The sequence below is a fragment of the Enhydra lutris genome, unplaced genomic scaffold, assembly GCF_002288905.1.
Source record: "Enhydra lutris kenyoni isolate GAN:26980312 unplaced genomic scaffold, ASM228890v2 scaffoldscaffold51, whole genome shotgun sequence".
NCBI classification, from domain to species: domain Eukaryota; kingdom Metazoa; phylum Chordata; class Mammalia; order Carnivora; family Mustelidae; genus Enhydra; species Enhydra lutris.
In genome coordinates, this window is record NW_019154135.1 from 10399358 (window position 1) to 10417818 (window position 18461).

The 18461-nt window shown below is 44.4% G+C and overlaps 1 protein-coding gene across 1 annotated transcript in view; it reads right to left on the minus strand.

Annotated features, from left to right (window-relative positions):
• Window positions 1-3021: 3021 nt before the first annotated feature.
• The window catches only part of LOC111157084 (von Willebrand factor C domain containing 2), a 101360-nt gene continuing 85920 nt past the window's right edge, over window positions 3022-18461 (minus strand). The window contains exon 3 of the mRNA XM_022518310.1: window positions 3022-3429. Coding sequence (XP_022374018.1) covers window positions 3278-3429 — 152 coding nt within the window. The 3' untranslated portion in view covers window positions 3022-3277. The remainder of the gene's footprint in view (window positions 3430-18461) is intronic.

The following is an 18461-nucleotide window of genomic DNA, read 5'->3' on the forward strand; positions in this document are numbered from 1 at the left end:
GTTCAGGGAACGAAACTGGTAGACTGGGGAGGGTGGCGGGAATGGCAAGGATGAGCCAGCCCTACGGGGAACAGGGAGAAGTGGCCTCAGGCACACAGAACATATGAGCTAGAAACTTTCGTGTATTCCCGAAGGAGTGATTGCTCTCTCTGCATCCGAGTACTCAGGAAAAGTGAGCACACCAGCCATCCACAGGGGCTGCTACATACAACATTTGTGTTGGGGGAACAGAGAGGAGAGTTTCTTAAACATATTCATGTTGCTACAGATTTTAAAATGGGTAAGAATCTATCTCTTAAACCTGTTTCATTGTTCAAAGAAGAAGAAATTGAAAGTGTCAAAAAGCCCAAAGAAAAATGCTGAAATGTCAGCTTCGAGGCATGTAATCTTGCGTCGAGGACGCTCTCACCTCGTTTCCAGAATATGCGTCGCTTCGCATGGGCGGATATGCAGGTTGAATAACTTGAAGTACATGTGTGCGTTACGTCTGAAAGCACTATTTCCCTTTTCAACCCGAAGAAGTCACTTAACAACAATTAAAGGGACCCAAGGAGCAGACCGATGGGAACACTAAGAATTATGTGGCTCTCCAACACGTCTGCATGTGAACTTTGAGGCTCCTTTTCAGGACTGTGTCCAAACCAGAATATTTTGGAATCGGATAACTTGGACGTGTATTTTCCTCTTTTTATAATGCAGCTATTAAGGTTGAATGAATAGAACAGTGTCACTGTTAAAAACCTCTGCAAAAGATTCTATGGGAAAAAAGAAAATAAAATTTCAACGTGCTACCACCTTCTAGACGGGGAACCCCACACTCATGGCAAGAACTAACCTAAGAAAAATAAGTCTCTCTTAGACAAAAATACAAATAGCGTCATTCTACGTTAAGGTTACGCAGTGTCATTAACCCAGATTGGGCCACATGTGTGGTTTACGTAGCGTTCTTACGTGGAAAGAGGAATGAGGGGCTCGTCCCAGAGAGGGACAGGGATTTACTTCAGTGTAAGAACAGCTGCTGTGTTCCAGGTCTCCACACTGCACCTGGGACAAGGGCGGGTCACACTTTCAGAGCATGAGCAAGTCCGTTTCCCAAGGTGCTCTCCTGTTCACTCTGTATACGACAAAGTCCCAGGTTTCCTGAAATTCTCACAGGTCCCCCCCGCACTTACTGCAGAGCTCACCACGCATGCAGATGGGGACTTACATCAGCACGGGAGGCAGGGAGACCCTGGGCCTCTGACCGAGTCTAACTGCAGCATGTCTGCTGGGGAGAGAAGAGGCTGCTTTGTGTCCTGTTAGCGATAGGCAATGACCCATCTCCCAGTGGGGATTAGAGCCCAGTGTTGGCAAAATCATAATTTATATAACCTTGTCTCCAAAGAAAATCTACCTTTGGATAATAGAGTGATGATGGCCAATGTCTAGTAGCCTTTAGTTTAGTACGGAAGTTTAAGTTTTGGAAAGCAACTAGCTAGTAATTCCCCTGAGTGTTTTCTTGAAAATCTATGTGTGTGGCGTCCATTTGGCCCACGGCGGTTCGTGGTAAACAAGGTTCAAATTAAACGTAAGCATATGTAAAGTTCTTGAGGCTTCAGTTAGTGCTGGCTGTACATTTTTTAAGGTACATAGTGGTTCATATTTTCAATAATGACAAATATATCCATTTTTCTTCATTAGTTAACCTTTAATGATTGAAGGGGTTTCTTAGATACTGCATGATATTTTGGTATTCTCTGCTCTTTTCAGGAAAGTTTTCCAACTTTCCTTTGCTGACCTTGAATTGACCTCCTGCCACAATGCACTATAATTTCTTACTCGTGTTAGGTCTAGGGCCAAAAGCCCATGAAGACAAGAAACCATGCTTTATTCTCTCTTTTTTTTTGTCATCAAATGATTTGTACCTAATTGGTGCTTAATTCAAAATTTTGGAGTAAATAAAAATATGGAGGAAAAAAAAACCTTTAAAGATTCAGATAATGACAACCATTATATTAACACTGGTCGCCTTCCCCAGCAGTGTGCCGGGGGTCAGTGTGATTGCTAAAGGCAGAGATATTCTGATATACACATTGCTCAAGGATCGGGATCTGCAGTGGCTTCTCCTGCTCCCTGTCCAAATGAGGAGAGGCAAAATCCGTTTGGGATTACAGGTAACCACACAAAAGTAGCTGAGCACATGTGGGCCTCGGCGCTGTGTTCACAAACTGGCTGGGACGCGCCTCTCTGTGCTCAGGAAGGACGCCTAATACAGGGCGATCTTTCACAGTCTACGCTGCCCTTTACAGAGGGGAGTTGATCATTCTGGTAAGAAACACACATCCACTGAGTGGACAGGTGGGATCCCTGCACTGCGTCTGGATTCCAGGTGGAGACTGCCTGGGGCTTGGGTTTTCCTCCACTCCGCTCCAGACTCAAGAAACCCCCCTATTTCACTGCGCGCTTCAGCCTGGTAGGATGGTACGGCAAACTGTCCGTCCTGCCCTGTCGCTTGGCTTGCGAGATGACTGAAGGCATGCCCGCAAGAGAAAGTAATGTGCGTGAGAATGAGCCCTATGCTTGTGTCCATCTCTGGCCCCCAACACGGGAGCCTCGAATACACAGAAAAAGTGCGTGCCGGTTAACTTTGTACCTTCCTCTCCCAAATGACTGAGAACAGAGGTGAGCAAAGCAGGGAGTCATCGTGAGAGGGAGGCAAAGGAGACCGGATCTTGTAAGGACAGACACGAGGTCTGTCTCTGTAACGAGACAGAACGGGGTGGGGGGCAGGATTTCAGTATTTCGTTGTCTTATGGCCCATCGATGGGCGCACTGTTCCAAGATGTGAAGCAGAAACCAGCCACCACTTAAAAGCTCACATGAGAGAATCGGGAACTGAAGACGATATGCAGGTACACAGTGAGCACGGCTGACAACACGGCATTTTTAATCTGTATCTATAGAAAACATTTATAGAAGCTCTCTAATAGAGGGATTATAGAAATACATTTAATATAGAATAGTGTACTTCGGTGTACTTACTGTGAAAATAGCACATTTATTTAGAGAGGGGGGTTTATGCCCAAAGTTCTTGTGGACGTTTGGAAATATACCCATTTCCTTCTTTTGCAGTAACTGTTAGCAAGAAACGCAAAAGTACCAACCATGATCCATCGTCCTCATCAAAAGTCTTCTCCTCTTGAATGCTATTCCCCAGTCATCAGCTAGAATGTTCCCATCAGTAAAATGTTCTAGAAAAACTTTTTTTTTGTTTATGTTTTTGTTTGCGGTCCCAGGTCTACATCTGCCGGCACTCGTGCCTCGTGCACATGGCCTGCCTCTCGATCCTCCACGTGCCCTCCTCGTAAGTGCAGTGACAGATGGTGCACTCGTCAGTCTTGACTTCTCTCCCAGCTGGGATGACCGCCGTCTCCGCAAAGCAGTTTGGGCCTGCAATGCAGAAAAGCGTTTATATTAGCAGTGTGCATGAATACGTAATGCATTTAATTAGGTAGCCAGCTTTACAGTATGTTTTATTCCCTCTCCTATGAATGATAGTGGCAAAGTGACAACTTAAATGATATGAGGCACTCCCACATTTGTCCTGAAATGAAACTGATGTTATTTCAATTTTTTGAGAGGCCATACTGTGATTTTCACTAACTGTTCCATTCGGGGGCCTTCTACAGAAGTCCAATCTGCAATCATTTGATTTAATTAATTCTAAGGAATCACAGAAAAAAGTTAATTAACTGTGACTTTCAAAAACAACCAGCCTTATTCTTCATGGCACCTTTACAGGAGGAAGTTTAAATAAGCAAACTTCTTGGAGTCATAGTAAGCTCCGTGTAACTGCCGCACCTCTCAGAGCCGGTGTTTGGACATCGGCCCCCAGGGGGCTCTTCAAACACTGGCTGCTGGTCCCAACCCCACAGCTCTGACTCATTCCGTGTGGGATGGGACTGGAGAACAAGCTTTGGTGACACGTTCCCACGTGCTACGTGCTGCTCCCGCTGCCGGTCTGGGAGCCCCTTCAGAAAGCACCATTTAGCACTGACCAGGCCTGTACCTTCCACAGGCTTCCAGATCTGCTCTACCTCCGGACCTCCCTCTAAAATGGACACATGAGTACTTGCTGGGGCCTAAATAAGGCACCCCACCCCCAGCTTTGAACTTCAACACTGAGTCAGTCTCATTCTCCCTTCTCTGCATCTGTAGTCTTTGATAACATGCTCACTACCAAAATATGTTTAATTGTGATGTTCCCAGACATAAAAGAGATGAGAAACATTCGCCTGCAAGTTTTTGTTTTTGTAATAAACTAATCCCAACAAGCTCCAGGATAAAAACTGGCTCTTATCATTCTAAGCAGAAAAACTCATGGTTTCGTGGCTACTGCTTTTCACATTAGCCCAGGGGTCGATGTCATCCTCTGGAACCTGTACCCCAGTATTCACAGCCCCTTCTCCCTGCCAGGGCTCTGGCTTCTTCTTGCCCTCGGCCCTTCCTACTCAGACACTGCTCTAGGATTCAGCCCTTGACTTAATGTTTCTCCATTGGAGACCTTGAAGCGTTCACAATCATCCCTCTGGGGATGAATCCAAATTGTGGCTCCACTCCTCTGTCTCGAGTGCTGGTTCTGTATTTCCAGCCTTACCAGGTGTGGTCAAGACCCTCTCCTCCATCAGTTTTGGTGAATTACAGTATTTTAAATACAGACCCTTGCCCACTCAGTCAGCCAACGTGAGATCCTCCATCTCTGCACGTTCCCGCACAACCCACTTGGGGCTCCTCCCGACCTCCATGCCCCAGGCTGGCTTCCTCAGCTCTCTGTCCAAGGTGAGAGCCCAACAGTGGCATGGCAGCTGCTCCAGGCAGGACCCACTTTGTCCACACTATGCCACCTGGCACGTGAAACACCTGTAAAATCTACATTCCCTCTAGCTGTCTTTAGCATGCTTCTTTATTTCCGTTTGTTTCTTTTGCAGAGTTTAAGGACACAATCTCTTTCTCATTTTCCCTAATATCTCTCAGTGTGCTCTTCACACAGAGGACACACATAGAAGACACAACTGTCCAGAAATCCTGTACTTGTGGGTGTAGGTCCTTACAGGTCTCCTCTCCAGAAAAATCTGGATTCAAATGTGATACCTCTGCTTAATAGTTATGTGATCTTTGACTAAGTAATTTCATTGTTTTGAGCTTTAATAGCCTCATTTACAGAAGGGCAGAGGACCCGGATAGACACTTTCCCAAAGAAGGCGTCTGGATGGCCGACAGACATATGCAAAGGGGCTCCACATCACTCATCATCAGGGAAATGCAAATCAAAACCACAATGAGCTATCACCTCACACCTGTCAGAATGGCAAAAAAAACCCCAACCCAACAACAAAACAAACAAACAAAAAACAAGAAATAACAAGTGCTGGTGGAGATAAACAAACAAAAAACAAGAAATAACAAGTGCTGGTGGAGATGTAGAGAGGTGGAAACCCTCATGCACTGTCGGTGGGAATGCAACTGGGGTCAGCCCCAGTGGAAAACAGTATGGAAGTTCCTCAAAAAATGAAAAATAGAAATATTATATAAGCCAACAGTCCCGCTACTGGGTATTTACTTCAAAACAAAAAACACTAACTTGAAAGTGTACATGCACCCCCATGTTGTAGCAACATTATTTACAATCGCCAAGCTATGGAAGCAACCTAAAAGTCCATTGATAGGTGAATGGATAAAGAAGGTGTGGAATATATATGCACTGGAATATTATTCAGCCATAAGAAAGAATGAGATCATGCCACTTGTAACGACATGGATGGACCTAGAAAGTATTACGCTAAGGGAAATAAGTCATTCAGAGAAAGGCAAATACCATATGGTTATATGTTTATGCATGTGGATGCCTAATTATTCTACCACCATTTGTTAAAAAGATCATCTTTTCTTCATGATACTGTGTTTACTTCAAGATCAGGTCACTCTGTGTATTTGGATTTATTTTTGGGTTCTCAATTCTGTTTATCGACCTGGTTATGTATTCTTTTGCCAATACCAACAACTGTCATTTCATGTGGGTTGTCAAACTTGTAGGCACAGAATTGTTCCTAGTATTCCCCTGTTACCCTTCTAACGTCTGTAGGATCTGGAGTGATGTCCCCTATTTCATGGTATTAGTGGTTTGTGTCCTCTCTCTTCTTCCCCTAGTTAGCCTGGTTAGAGGCATCTCAATTCTATTGTTTTTTTTTTTTTTTTCAAAGAACCAACTCTTGGTCTGTTTGACTTTCTCTGTTTCTCATTTTGAATGTAATTGATTTCTGCTCAAATTTTTATTATTATTTTTTGTTCTGCTTCCTTTGGATTTAATTTGCTTTTCTCTTTCAATGTTTCTTAGATGGGAGTTCAAACTGATTTCAGTACTTTCTTGTTTTCTAATATATACATTCAATGCCTTAAGTATCCCTCCAATCTGCACTTTTGCTTCATCCCACAAATTCTGATCATTGTGTTTTCATTTTAATGAAGTTCAAAAAGTTTTAAAAATTTTAAAATGTTTAAAATTTCTCTTGGGACTCCTTTTTTGATTGGTGTGTTTTTTTGGAAGGCTGTTGTGCCCCTCCAAGTATCTGTGGATTTTTCAGATATCTTTCTCTTATTGATTTCTGATTTAATTCCATTGTGGTCGGAGAGCAGACACTGTATGATTTCTGTTCCTTTACATGTGACACAGTGTGTTTTATGGCCCAGGTTGAGCTCCATCTTGGTAAATATGCCATGGGAACTTGAGAACTATGTGTATTGTGCCATTGTTGGGTAAAGTAGCCAATAGATATCAACTATATTCAGTTGATTGATGGTACTGTGTTCAACTACGTCCTTACTCATTTTTTGCCTCCTGGATCTGTCCATTTCCAATAAGAGATGTTGAAGTCTCCCACTGTAATAGTGAATTCATGTGTTTCTTCTTGCAGTTCCATCAGTTTTTGCCTCTTGTACTCTGAAACTCTGTTGTTGAAGAATACATGTTGAGGGTTATTATATCTTCTTGGAAAACTGACCCATTTATCATTATGTAATTACCTCCTTTATCTTGGATATGCTTCTTTGCTTTGAAGTCTACTCAAATTAATACAGCTACTTCTGGGGGCGCCTGGGTGGCTCAGTGGGTTAAAGCCTCTGCCTTCGGCTCAGGTCATGATCCCAGGGTCCTTGGATCAAGCACCGCATCGGGCTCTCTGCTCGGTGGGGAGCCTTCTTCCCTTCCTCTCTCTCTGCCTGCCTCTCTGCCTGCTTGTGATCTCTGTCAAATAAATAATAAATAAAATCTTTAAAAAAAATACAGCTACTTCTGCTTTCTTTTTGTTAGTGTTAGAATGATTTATTTTTCTCCATCCACTTACTTTTTAATATATATATGTTTTATATTTAAAGTGGGTTTCTCAAAGACAATACATATACATAGCTGGATCTTACGTTCTGATCTGCTCTACTTCTGTCTCTTAGGCCATTAACATTTGGAGTGATTATTGAGGGGTGCCTAGGTGGCTCAGTCAGTTCAGGATCCAACTCTTGGTTTGGGCTCCAGTCATGATCTCAGGGTCATGAGAGTGAGCCCCATGTGAGGTTCCATGCTCAGTTGGGGAGTCTGCTTGAAGATTCTCTTCCTCTTTCCCTCCCCCGACTTGTGCACACTAATGCACCCTCTCTCTAAAATAAAATAAATCTTTGAAACAAATAAAGTGATCATTGATATAATTGGATTTCTAGCTACTGTATTTTTTACTCTTTTCTACCTGGTGCTTTTATTCTTTGTTCTTATTTTTATTTCCTTCTCTTTCTGCCTTTTCTGATTTAACTTAGCACTTTATAGGATCAGATTTTCTCTCCTTCTTAAACATATGTTGCACCTTTTTTTTTTAAGTAATCCAAGCCCACTTTCAAATAATACTATTGAGCTTTAAGAATAGTGTGAATAATGACAAATAACAAATAATACCAATCCCTCCCTCCCAGCTATTGCAGCTATATTATTATTAATTTCACTTATTCATAAGCATAAATAAAGGTATCTATCCAACTATGTCTCAGCATATGTAACTGGATCTATGGTTAATAGTGTCATTTTGAATGAACTATTATCTGTTAGATCACTGAAGGATAAGAAAAATAAGGGGCATCTGGGTGGCTTAGTCAGATAAGTGTCCAACTCTTGACTTTGGCTCAGATCACAATCTCAGGGTCATGAGATTAAGCGCTACGTCCAGCCCCGAGTTGGGCTCCATGCTGGTCATGGGGCCTGCTTAAGATTCTCTCTCCCTCTCCTTCTGTCCCTCCCCACTGCATGCACACTCTCTCTCTTTAAAAAAAAAAAAGAAAAAGATTAAGAAAAATAAAAGTTTTTTTTTCCTACCTTTCCTTATTCATTCTCTGATGCTCTTCATTTATGTAGATCCAAGTGCCTGCATCTTACCTTCTCTTTCTCTCTAAAGAGCTTCTCTTAACATTTCTTGCAAGGGAGGTCCACTGGCAGAAAGCTCCCTTAATTTTTGTTAGTCTGAGAAAGTCTTTATTTCTCTTTCAGTTTTCAAGGATATTTTTGTAGGGTATAGAATTCTTTCAATATGAAAATATTTTAATATACACTATTTGCTTCAGTGGTTTCCAAAGACAAGTCGGACATGATCCCTGTATTTGCTCCTCTATGGGTGAGGTGCTTTGGCCTCTGTTTCTCTTAAGAGTCTTTCCTTATCTTTAATTTTCTGAAGTTTGACTATGGTATGCCTAGGTGTAGGGTTTTTTGGTTGTTGTTGTTGTTTTTTTGTTTGTTTGTTTGTTTGTTTGGGGGTTCTTTTGGGCACTTATTCTGCATGGTGTTCTTTGAGCTTCCTAGATCCATAGGTTGGTGTGTATAAGATTAATTTGGGGGGAATTCTCAGTCATTGACTCAAATATTGCTTCTGTTCTTTTTTATGTGTCTCCCCTCTCTGGGATTTCCATTATGCATACATTATACCTTCTGTAGCTGTTCCATGGTTTTTGCATAGTTTGCTGATCAGCCAACAAAGGCATTCTTCATTTTTGTCGGTGCTTTTGATATTTCTCTAGCATTCTGAAATTTATTTTTGGTTCTTTCTTAGAGCTTCCATCACTCAACTTACCCATCCATTCTTGTTTGTTGTCTATTTCCAGTAGAACATTTAACATATTAATCATAGTTACTTTTTAATTATTTATTTATTTATTATTTGACAGAGAGAGATCACAAGTAGGCAGAAAGGCAGGCAGAGAGAGAGAGTGGAAGAGAAGCAGACCTTCTGCTGAGCAGAGAGCCCTATGCGGGGCTCGATCCCAGGACCCCGGAATCATGACCTGAGCCAAAGGTAGAAGCTTGACCCACTGAGCTACCCAAGCTCCCCATTAATCATAGTTATTTTAAAATCCTGGTTTGAGGGGCACCTGGATGGCTCAGTCAGTAAAGTGGCCAAATCTTGGTCTCAGCTCAAGCCATGATCTTGCGCTCATGAGATCGAGCCCCACATTGGGCTCCATGCTCAGCAGGAAGTCTGCTTCCCTCCCTCTCTGTTTCCCTTTGCCCTTCCCCACCCCCTCTCTTCGAAATAAATCAATCTTGAAAAAGAGTAAAAATAAAATCCTAGTTTGAGAATTCCAACATGACATTATCTGACTCTGGTTCTGATGCTTGCTCGTCTCATCTTTATGGCCTTTTAGTATGCCTTATAATTTTAAAAAATTTTTTTGATAGTTAAAGACATAATATATTGGATAAAAGGAAGCCCTGTGAATAGAAGTGTAGTAGCATGGTGGTAAGGTGTGGGGGAGAGGAAGCATTCTCCAGCCTATGACTCCATCTCAGTTTTTTCCCAAGCCATTGACTCTGGACTGTGAACCTCACAAATGTTTCTTATCCCTACACCCACTTTGGCTGTCCAGGTTGGCTAGATTGGGCTGGAATTGGGTACTTCCATTCTCCCATGTGGAAGGCTAGGGCGAGATAGGGTTGGCTATGTCCTGTACCCCAGGTCAGTTAGACTCTGTCAAATAGTTTCTCCTGAAGGAACAGAATGCTCTGAACAATTTCAAAATGGGTATTTCCTCCTTCTCCCTTCCCTAAGACATCAAAACTCACAAAATTAGTGGAACCCTCCATGACTAGGTCCTGTTGGAGTTTCTGACTCTCAGACTCACCAACCAACTGAACCTCCAGCAACTTGTCAATTACAAGTTGGGTCTTCATCAACTATAATTTGGGTTTTCTTAGCCCAGCACTGGTTCCCATGGAGGTTCCTGCTCTGCTAAATTGGCTTCTTTGTATCTGTCTGTGTCTCCGGATTTAGCGGGAGCAGTTTGCCCTGTGACCTTACTTCTCTGATGAACTGGAAACCACAATGACTGATTTTTGAAGACTGAACAAATCTTGCATACCTAAAATAAATCCCAACTTGGTCACAGCATAAAATTCTTTTTGTATATTGGTGTATTTTGTTAATATTGTAGTAAGAAATTTTATTTATATTTATGCAGGATATTGATTTGTACTTTTAAAAAACTGTCTTTTTCACTTGTCTTTACCTGGTTTTGGTATCAGAATAACACCGGCTTCATAGAATGGATTGGAAAGAGTTCCGTCTTCCTCTGTTGTTGGAAGACATTGCATTGAGGTCATATTAATTCTTTAAATACTTGCTATTATTCCCCAGTGAAACCATTAGGGTTTTGAGGGAAGTTTTAAAATTATGAATTCAATTTCCCTAATAGTTTTCATATAAATTATCTATTTCCCATTTGGACGAGTTGGCATTGTTTTTATTTTTCAAAGAATTGGCACTTATCCTCTGGTTGTGAAATTCATGCATGTGGAGCTGCTGATAGTATTTCTTTGTCCCTCCTTTCATTTCTGTTGGGTGTAGAGTGGTGTATCTTGTTTTATTCCTGTTAGTAATTTGCACCTTCTCCCCCCACCAAAGTCCTTCATTTTGCTAGAGGTTTATCAACTTCATGGATCTTTTCAAAGAACCAATTTTTTGTTCATTGACATTTCTCTAGTGATCTTCTGTTTTCAATTTTATTGACTTTTTTCTTATCTTTACTATTTTCATCTTGCTGCTACTTTTGGTTTATTTGGCTTTTCTTTCTCTGGTTTCTTGAAGTGGTGACTTAATTGATTTGAGAATTTTCCTCTTTTGTAGTGTCAGCATTCAGTTTCATCCGTTTCCCCTCCGGTACTGCATTAGCTGCTGTCTCACAGGTGTGGATGGGCTGTATTTTCCCTTTTCATGAAACACTTAGTTTTACAGAATTATAACTCAAGAACTACTAAGAATCTTGAGGGAAAAACAAAAAGCCACCAACTTCTGCTTCTGCTAAGTTGGTAAAAGTTGGTAAAATTAAAAGATAAATTATTGAAGAGAATCCTGATGTATAAAAATAGATTCTGGCCACTTTAGCCATTTAGCGGCAAATAAAACTCCAGACAGTTTACTTCATTAGTAAATATGGGAATAGAAATAGGTTTTAAACTTTATTAATTAATCTCATTATACTATTTAACTTTCATATTTATATGCTACTTTAGCATAAACAGGAAGCATAGAGAACAATTTTACAAATATAGAAAACGAGATTTAGAACAACTATCAGTCAAGTCTCACGGCTCCTAATTAATTACGGCTACAATACGTTATGTTCATCTGGCCTGGTTGTTCGGAGAGGACCTTCTGGCTAAAGATGGCCGATTTCAAAATGAACACAGTATAGAAGGCTTTTCTTGCCTCTGGGACAGTAGTCCAAAGGGACAGCTGGCAGGCATGGCTACATCAAACTTCTCTGTGCTAATCTGATGTCAGGGCAGAGGGCTCGCATTATGAAAGCTGTCATCTGTACCATCAGGACCCAGATGCGGCTGGACGAGCCTGATGCACGGCATCAGGAGAGCTTGTAGCAGTCCGCGCGTGGTGAACGGAGGTCTGACCATGGACAGCCGTCCACGGGAAGGAGCGTCTCTCCTCCCAGCAGGGTCCTCCACACTGCATCTCCCGAGGTACCGAAGTAGCCCATGACAGGTGTGTTCCCTCAGTGTGTACTCAGCTCAGGGCATGAGGCTGAGCTTACAAATTCCAAATCCAGCTGCACCTGCTGGGACTTTTCTAATGAGCCACTGCCCTGGCTGCACCTGTGTGTGTCTCCGCTGGAAACTCCCTCCACAGTGACAACCTCCATGGCCACGACGGGTGCTTTCCCTGATGGGGAGTCCCGGCGGGCAGGAGCCACGATCCCAGGGTCTGGGATGGAGCTCAGTTTGTGCACAATCGGGTTACAGTTCTAGAATTAAGTCATGAACTGACCTAACTAAAATGAAACTAACACGTCCAGGCTGATGGACAAGTTGCCGATGTGCTTGAATCTTTACAAGCAGTGGTATGCAGCAAGACGACCTGGTGTTAATGAAGGCACAGCTACACAGGTGTCTGGAGGCATATCTCCTTCTCTTCCATCAAAGACTAAACACTGAGGCACAGCCCTGCTCCCGAGAATGACAGGGAACTGGAGCAGAAATCCACATGGTGTAGGTGCCCGGCGGGGCCAGCACTGGCTCAGGGCAGCTCATGTTATCTGAGGCACCAGATTACTGGCATCCGCTCCCTGGGAACCGTGACATTAATATAAGAATAATTTCCAAGTATGCCGAACTTCACACCGGTTCCTTGGCTTGAAACAATGATGTTCTCTCTACCCTATTGTGAGTCACACTCCCTACCCATAAATCTGACTTCTGAATATGAAATCCCTCTGCTGGTATTTACAGGGGAAACGATGGTTTCAATTTCCTTGTCGTGCACCTGGCAGATATGGTAGCCTGGCAGGGCACTGGTCTCAGAAAGGAAATACTGTTTTCCTAATGTGGCTTCTCATCTCCCGGCCAAGTCAAATGAAATAACCAAGTACCTGTTCGTATGTGTGTGCGTACGTGTGCGCACATGTTCTTCAGGGAAGGATCTAGTACAAGATCATCGTTTAACCAGGAAGCAGCAGCAGGACAATTAAAATAAGGATAAATTTAAAATGGCACTAAATTGTGCACGGAAAGGAAATAGGTTTGATTTCTGTAAAACGGACCTTCTTCTAAGAAAGCTACTCTGCCGGAGGAAAATACGTCCTCTGGGCAGCTCCTGGGAGTGAGCGGATGAAGTCGCGATGTCCCACCTTTCCACTCCTGGGAGCTGATGTTCCCTTCAGCTTCCTGGGAGAAACCCCTTATTCCGATTCCTGGAACTGAGGAATAGGTAATCCTGGGTCATCTTACCCCATCCTTCCAAACTGGTGCAGTTAACCCTCTGACCCCCAGCCTGCACCGAAATTCAAGAAGCCAAAAAAAGTCCTTCCGTTTAAGTGACGCATTCTCTGAAAACGCCTTAGTTAAGTAATGAGACCTGAAAGAAGCATTTCCCAAAGTTCTGACACATGGTGAAAGGCCTGCAGTTGGGAAGAAGTCCCCACTGTCAAATCACCCGCGGCAGGCCTCGTGGGGTCTGTGCCCTGCAGACCCGACGGGCATCTTCACTGCCGGATCTGCGCTGAGAGCCTTGGAGGACGGGCTCACGTGTGAGCTTGGTCAAAACTCAGCTGACCGTGGAGGCCTTTGTGCACAAACGGTCACTCCTATTCTGATGGGCATTTTTATTCTGCAGAGTGGTGTCTGATGAGGGAGCGGTAAGAATAAGCGCAGGGAGGGGACGTCTCCCCCCACCCCAAACCCTGCACAGCACCGCAGAGCCCACAGGTAGACACGGGGGGGCAGCACAGGCCAGCTCTCCAGCAGGCAAGCTGGTGTGCGGGTCCATCCCACAGCCCACACGCCCCCGAAATGTTTCCTAATTCAAGCACGCTGCACGCCTTGTTACTGGGACATTTTTAACGCAATCATTTTATTTTCCAGAAAAAATGCACAAATATTTAGTCGTAAGCTGGGTGAATTTTCCCCCAGTCAACACATCCATGAACCTGCCACACGAACCGAGGATGGGGACAGGACTGCGACCTGAGCATCCCCCTGTGCCCCGGCCCCAGCGAGCCGCAGACCTCACAGGTGTCTGCACTTCGTAGGAATAGAACCGTGCACAGACCCGTCTGCGGCAGGAGCTCTTCTCGATGCCACGTTCCCGCCATCATGCGTCTTTAGCTCATTTGTGTTCCATTTTCTGAATATTCTATAATCTGTCTATCCTTCCTATTATTGATAGAGGTCTGACTTCCAAATTTCTGAGTGGCGGGCTAGAGTACTATCCTAGCTGTTAGGGGATACAAGCTGCTACATACATTCTGAGACTTGATTCTAGTCTGCGCTCCCCCCGCCAGAGTGGGGCACTCGGGTCACGTGGGGGTATGCGACCTTTCAGCCCTGGTAGAAACCCATGCATACATGTTTTCTCAAAGCGACTGTAACACTTTAGTCCCCCAGAGTTAGTATGTCATAATTTTAGTTCATTCAGGTCCTTGGCCACACCTGACATTGTTAGTTTTTATTGTATTTTATCAGATCAAGTGCATGTGTCAAAATATTGGATTGTGTTTTTTAAAAAATTTTAAAACATTTATTTCTTTATTATTTTCAGGGAAGGGAGAGAGAGTACGAGCAGGGAGAGGGTCGGTGAGAGAGGGAGAGAGGGAGAATCTGAAGCAGGCTTCACGCACGGCCTGGTGCCCTGGAGGGGCTGGATCTCAGGACCCTGAGATCATGACCTGAACTGAAACCAAGAGTCCCACCCACCCTTAACAGACTGAGCCACCCAGGCACCTCTAGATGGTGGTTTTAATTTGCATTTCCCTGATCACTAATGATTCGTTGTTCCCTTTCACAGTGTGACATCCAAGTCTTTTGTCTTTATTTTCCATTGGGTCATCCAGATTTTATTTATTTGTAAGAAGTCTTCACATATGCGGATGGGTCCTGTTTCTGACACATGACTGTGAATAAAATTCCCTATTATAATTACGGGATTCTTGTCTCTCCTTTCAGTTATCTCAATTTTTTAACCTATTTTAAGGCTATGCCATTAGGTACATGTATATTTAGATCAGTGGTGTGTTCATGTTTTCATTGGTCTCTAGGGATGCTTCTTGCCGTAAAATCTAAATTATCTGATATCATGTAGACCCAACTGCTCCCGTTGGCTACATTACAGGGTCTGTCTTGACCTGTATTTATTTTCAACATTTTTATGACCCTATTGTTAAAGTATCTCTTAAAAGAAAAATCTGGGGTAAGAAAGGCTCTGCGTTTAATCTTTTAGTCACACTTGCTTCATTTTTATTTGATGCAATGCCGAATACATTTGGGCTTCAGTCTATGGTCTTGGGATTTACTTTCTATTTGTCCCAGCTGTTTTCATCGCCTCTTCTCCCTTTGCTGTCTTCTTGTGGATTAATCAAGCACTTTTATTCCTTTTGATCTCTTCTCTGAGCTTGTTCCTTTTCCTGCTGCCTGACACGCTCCTTGGAGCGACTTCAGTAGCTCACGTCTGCTGGCAAAAGACACTCTCCGCTTTCCTCTTCTGCGGTGTTTCCCGAAGGACTGGAGATGGAGCCTTTCACTTCCGAAGGGTGATGCTCTTCTCCTAGACTTCTCCAGCATCGTTGCTGACAGCCGGCCTGGACGGGGCTTTGTTCCCCCGAAGACAGCCTGTCGTCCTTCTGCTCGCTCCTGAGACTTTCGTGTCCTCTGGTTTTCCGCGTTTTTAGTCTCCGTCTTGCTGCGGATTTCTCTGGGTTTTTCGTGCTTTGGGTTTCAGCGACTTGTGACTCTGGTTGGACTTCCTGGGCCAACGCCTCTTCAGGTTCGTCCCGTTCCATTCTGTCCCTGTCATTATTGCTTCTGCAGCTCGGTCAGTCCTGCGTCAGACCTTCCGTCTTTCTAGAAATCCTTTACGTTCCTTCTGTTTTCCTCTTGTTTCTCGGGCTGCTTCACCTATTTTCCACAGAAGCGCTTTCCAGATCACGACCGTGCTCTCTGCTCCGCCTCAGCTCTTGGGCAAACCCTTCCCCAGAATCCTGGATTTCTTCCTGCATTTGTCAGTTTTATGACTTTCTCAGTGCAGTCCAGTTCTCTGGGAAATTCTCCAGCTCTTCTGTGTTCCTTGAGCATCTTAACAGAGTTTTAAGGAAAACAAAAACAAAAAACAAAACAAAACCCCAAAAAACAACCCTGTGTGGTATTTACCGTATCTTGATAACCTATGTGTCTATTTCTTATTTTCTATTTTGTGTTTCTCTAGTCATCTGGTCTTATTTCTTGGCCTGCCTGGCTGTTTTTAGGAAATATGAAGGCAGACTGTAAGGCTGGGATGACGCCTTTGGCAGGGGACGTGAGGAGTACCGGACCCGGCTGAGAGTAGACGGCTGGCCTTGTTGGGGTGGGTCCGACCGTCTCCCCACTCTCCTGGGGCAATCTCGGTTGAAAGCCCCGGATGTTTGCTAGGGTCTCTCTGACTCGGAGGGCCCCGGGACGTCATCTCTGTCCTAAGCACAGCAATTCCCAGAGAGATCTCTACTCCGGTCCCAGCCACCCCATTGCTTTCTGCTTGGGCTCCACGGGCCTTGCCCTGCACGCGAGCGGCCTCAGGTCCCGTAAGTGCGTGGAAGGGAAGTTCCGTGAAGAATTTCAGCCTCGCTTCCCGGTGGCTCCCTCTTCTCCAGCAGAGCTTCCCTCTCGGTTTCCAGCTGCCCTGGCTGCCCCAACACCATCTCTCACCCCACAGCTCAGCCCAAAGATGTCCCAGTGGGACATCTGACCCAGCACCGTTGTCCCAGGAAGACCAAGGGCACTTGCTCTCCGATGTCTCCAAACCATTTTATGTGTTTGTTTTGGGTTTAAATGTGGGTCTACACTATCCTGCCCTTAGCGTGACCTTGAATGGGGTTCTCTTCATCCGCCCTATTTTGTCCTGGCTGAGAGGAGAGCATGGGCTTATAATTTTGTTGTCAAAGCCTACTGGACTGACCGTTCTCAAGTGAGGAACAGACCCTAGGTAGCCCTGTAAGGTGGGACGATCACCTGTAGACATCGTGAAGACGCTAACGTCATATAAACCTTCGGGGATGCACTGATTTATTGTCAACCATGAAACGGAATGTTCGTCTAACTTAGGGATCTCCTGTGTGAGTTCCTTTCTGCAGGAACCATATACGTCCCTGTTTTCTTATTTTTATTTTATTTATTTATTTATTTATTTATTTATGAGAGAGAGAGAGAATGCATACAAGCAGGGGGAGCAGCAGGCAGAGGGAGAAGCAGACTCCCCGATGAGCAGGGAGCCCGATGTGCGGCTCGATCCTAGGACCCTGGGTTCATGACCTGAGCCGAAGGCAGAGGCTTAACAGGTGCCCCACGACCCTGGTTTGAAGGAAGCTCTTTTGTCCTCCTGCTATCGGGTCTTTAGCAAATTAAGTACAAGTTTGCATGTGTGCTCTATCTGCTTAAGTAAAAATATAATGTATATGGGAATACAATTTCCAAGTTTGTAGTAAATACATTTGCCCCACCATTAGTAGGATAATCAACACCGCACACGTATGTGGTTCTTCATGCCCTCTCTTTGTCTTGCCTCCGTATGTTCCCATGGGAACATGGGGTGTTAACTGAAGGTGGGAAGGCTGAGGTTTAGGATGTCAAACATCAGACCTGGAACTCTCGTGTTCAGACCCCCCTGACCTACAGATGGGAGGACGGAAGCCTCAAAATACCAATACAGTAGAGGTGAGATTAGACATTAGACTTTCTTTTGCAAAATGTGTCCTTGTCCCTTGAACTTTTGGATGCCTTCTACCGTGCCAGATGGCCTCCCTGTTTCAAAATCACAAGTGTGAATGACGGTGAAACACGGGGACACGTCTGTGCTGTTGCTGAGGACCAGCAAAGGCTTCTGGAATTCAAATGGGAAATTTAAAAGCCATGTTAGTTAGGCCTGCCAGTCCTTTCCAATATGCACTTTTCCCTCCAACAAAAGTTTACTGGTCACCTTGGAAAGCCATCTGTGGGAGCCCTGAAGAGGAGGGGACCAGAGAGGGAATGCAGGGAGATCCCTGTGTGCCCCCAGAGTTCTGCCCAGGCCACTCCCCTGCGCCGCCTCCTTGTTTGCTCACTTTGTCATCCTTGGTCCTCGCACCTGTGACGTCCTCCTTCATTTGTTCGTCTTGACTGCTGGCCCTCTCCTCTTGTTGTGCTAAACTTCCCGCTGTCCCTACACACGGGGCACAGACCCTTCAAGCACACGGGATAACACCAGCATCGTCACCTGACTCTTCTCATGGCACCCAGCTCTGTCCAATGCCATGTCATCAGGTCAGCCTTCAACACGGACCCTATGTGGCATCCTGCAAACCCCATGGACGTGGGGCAGACCAGGAAATGACCCTTTTCAGGGCCATGGACACACCTAAGCAGTCATGGGAGACAAACACATCTGAGG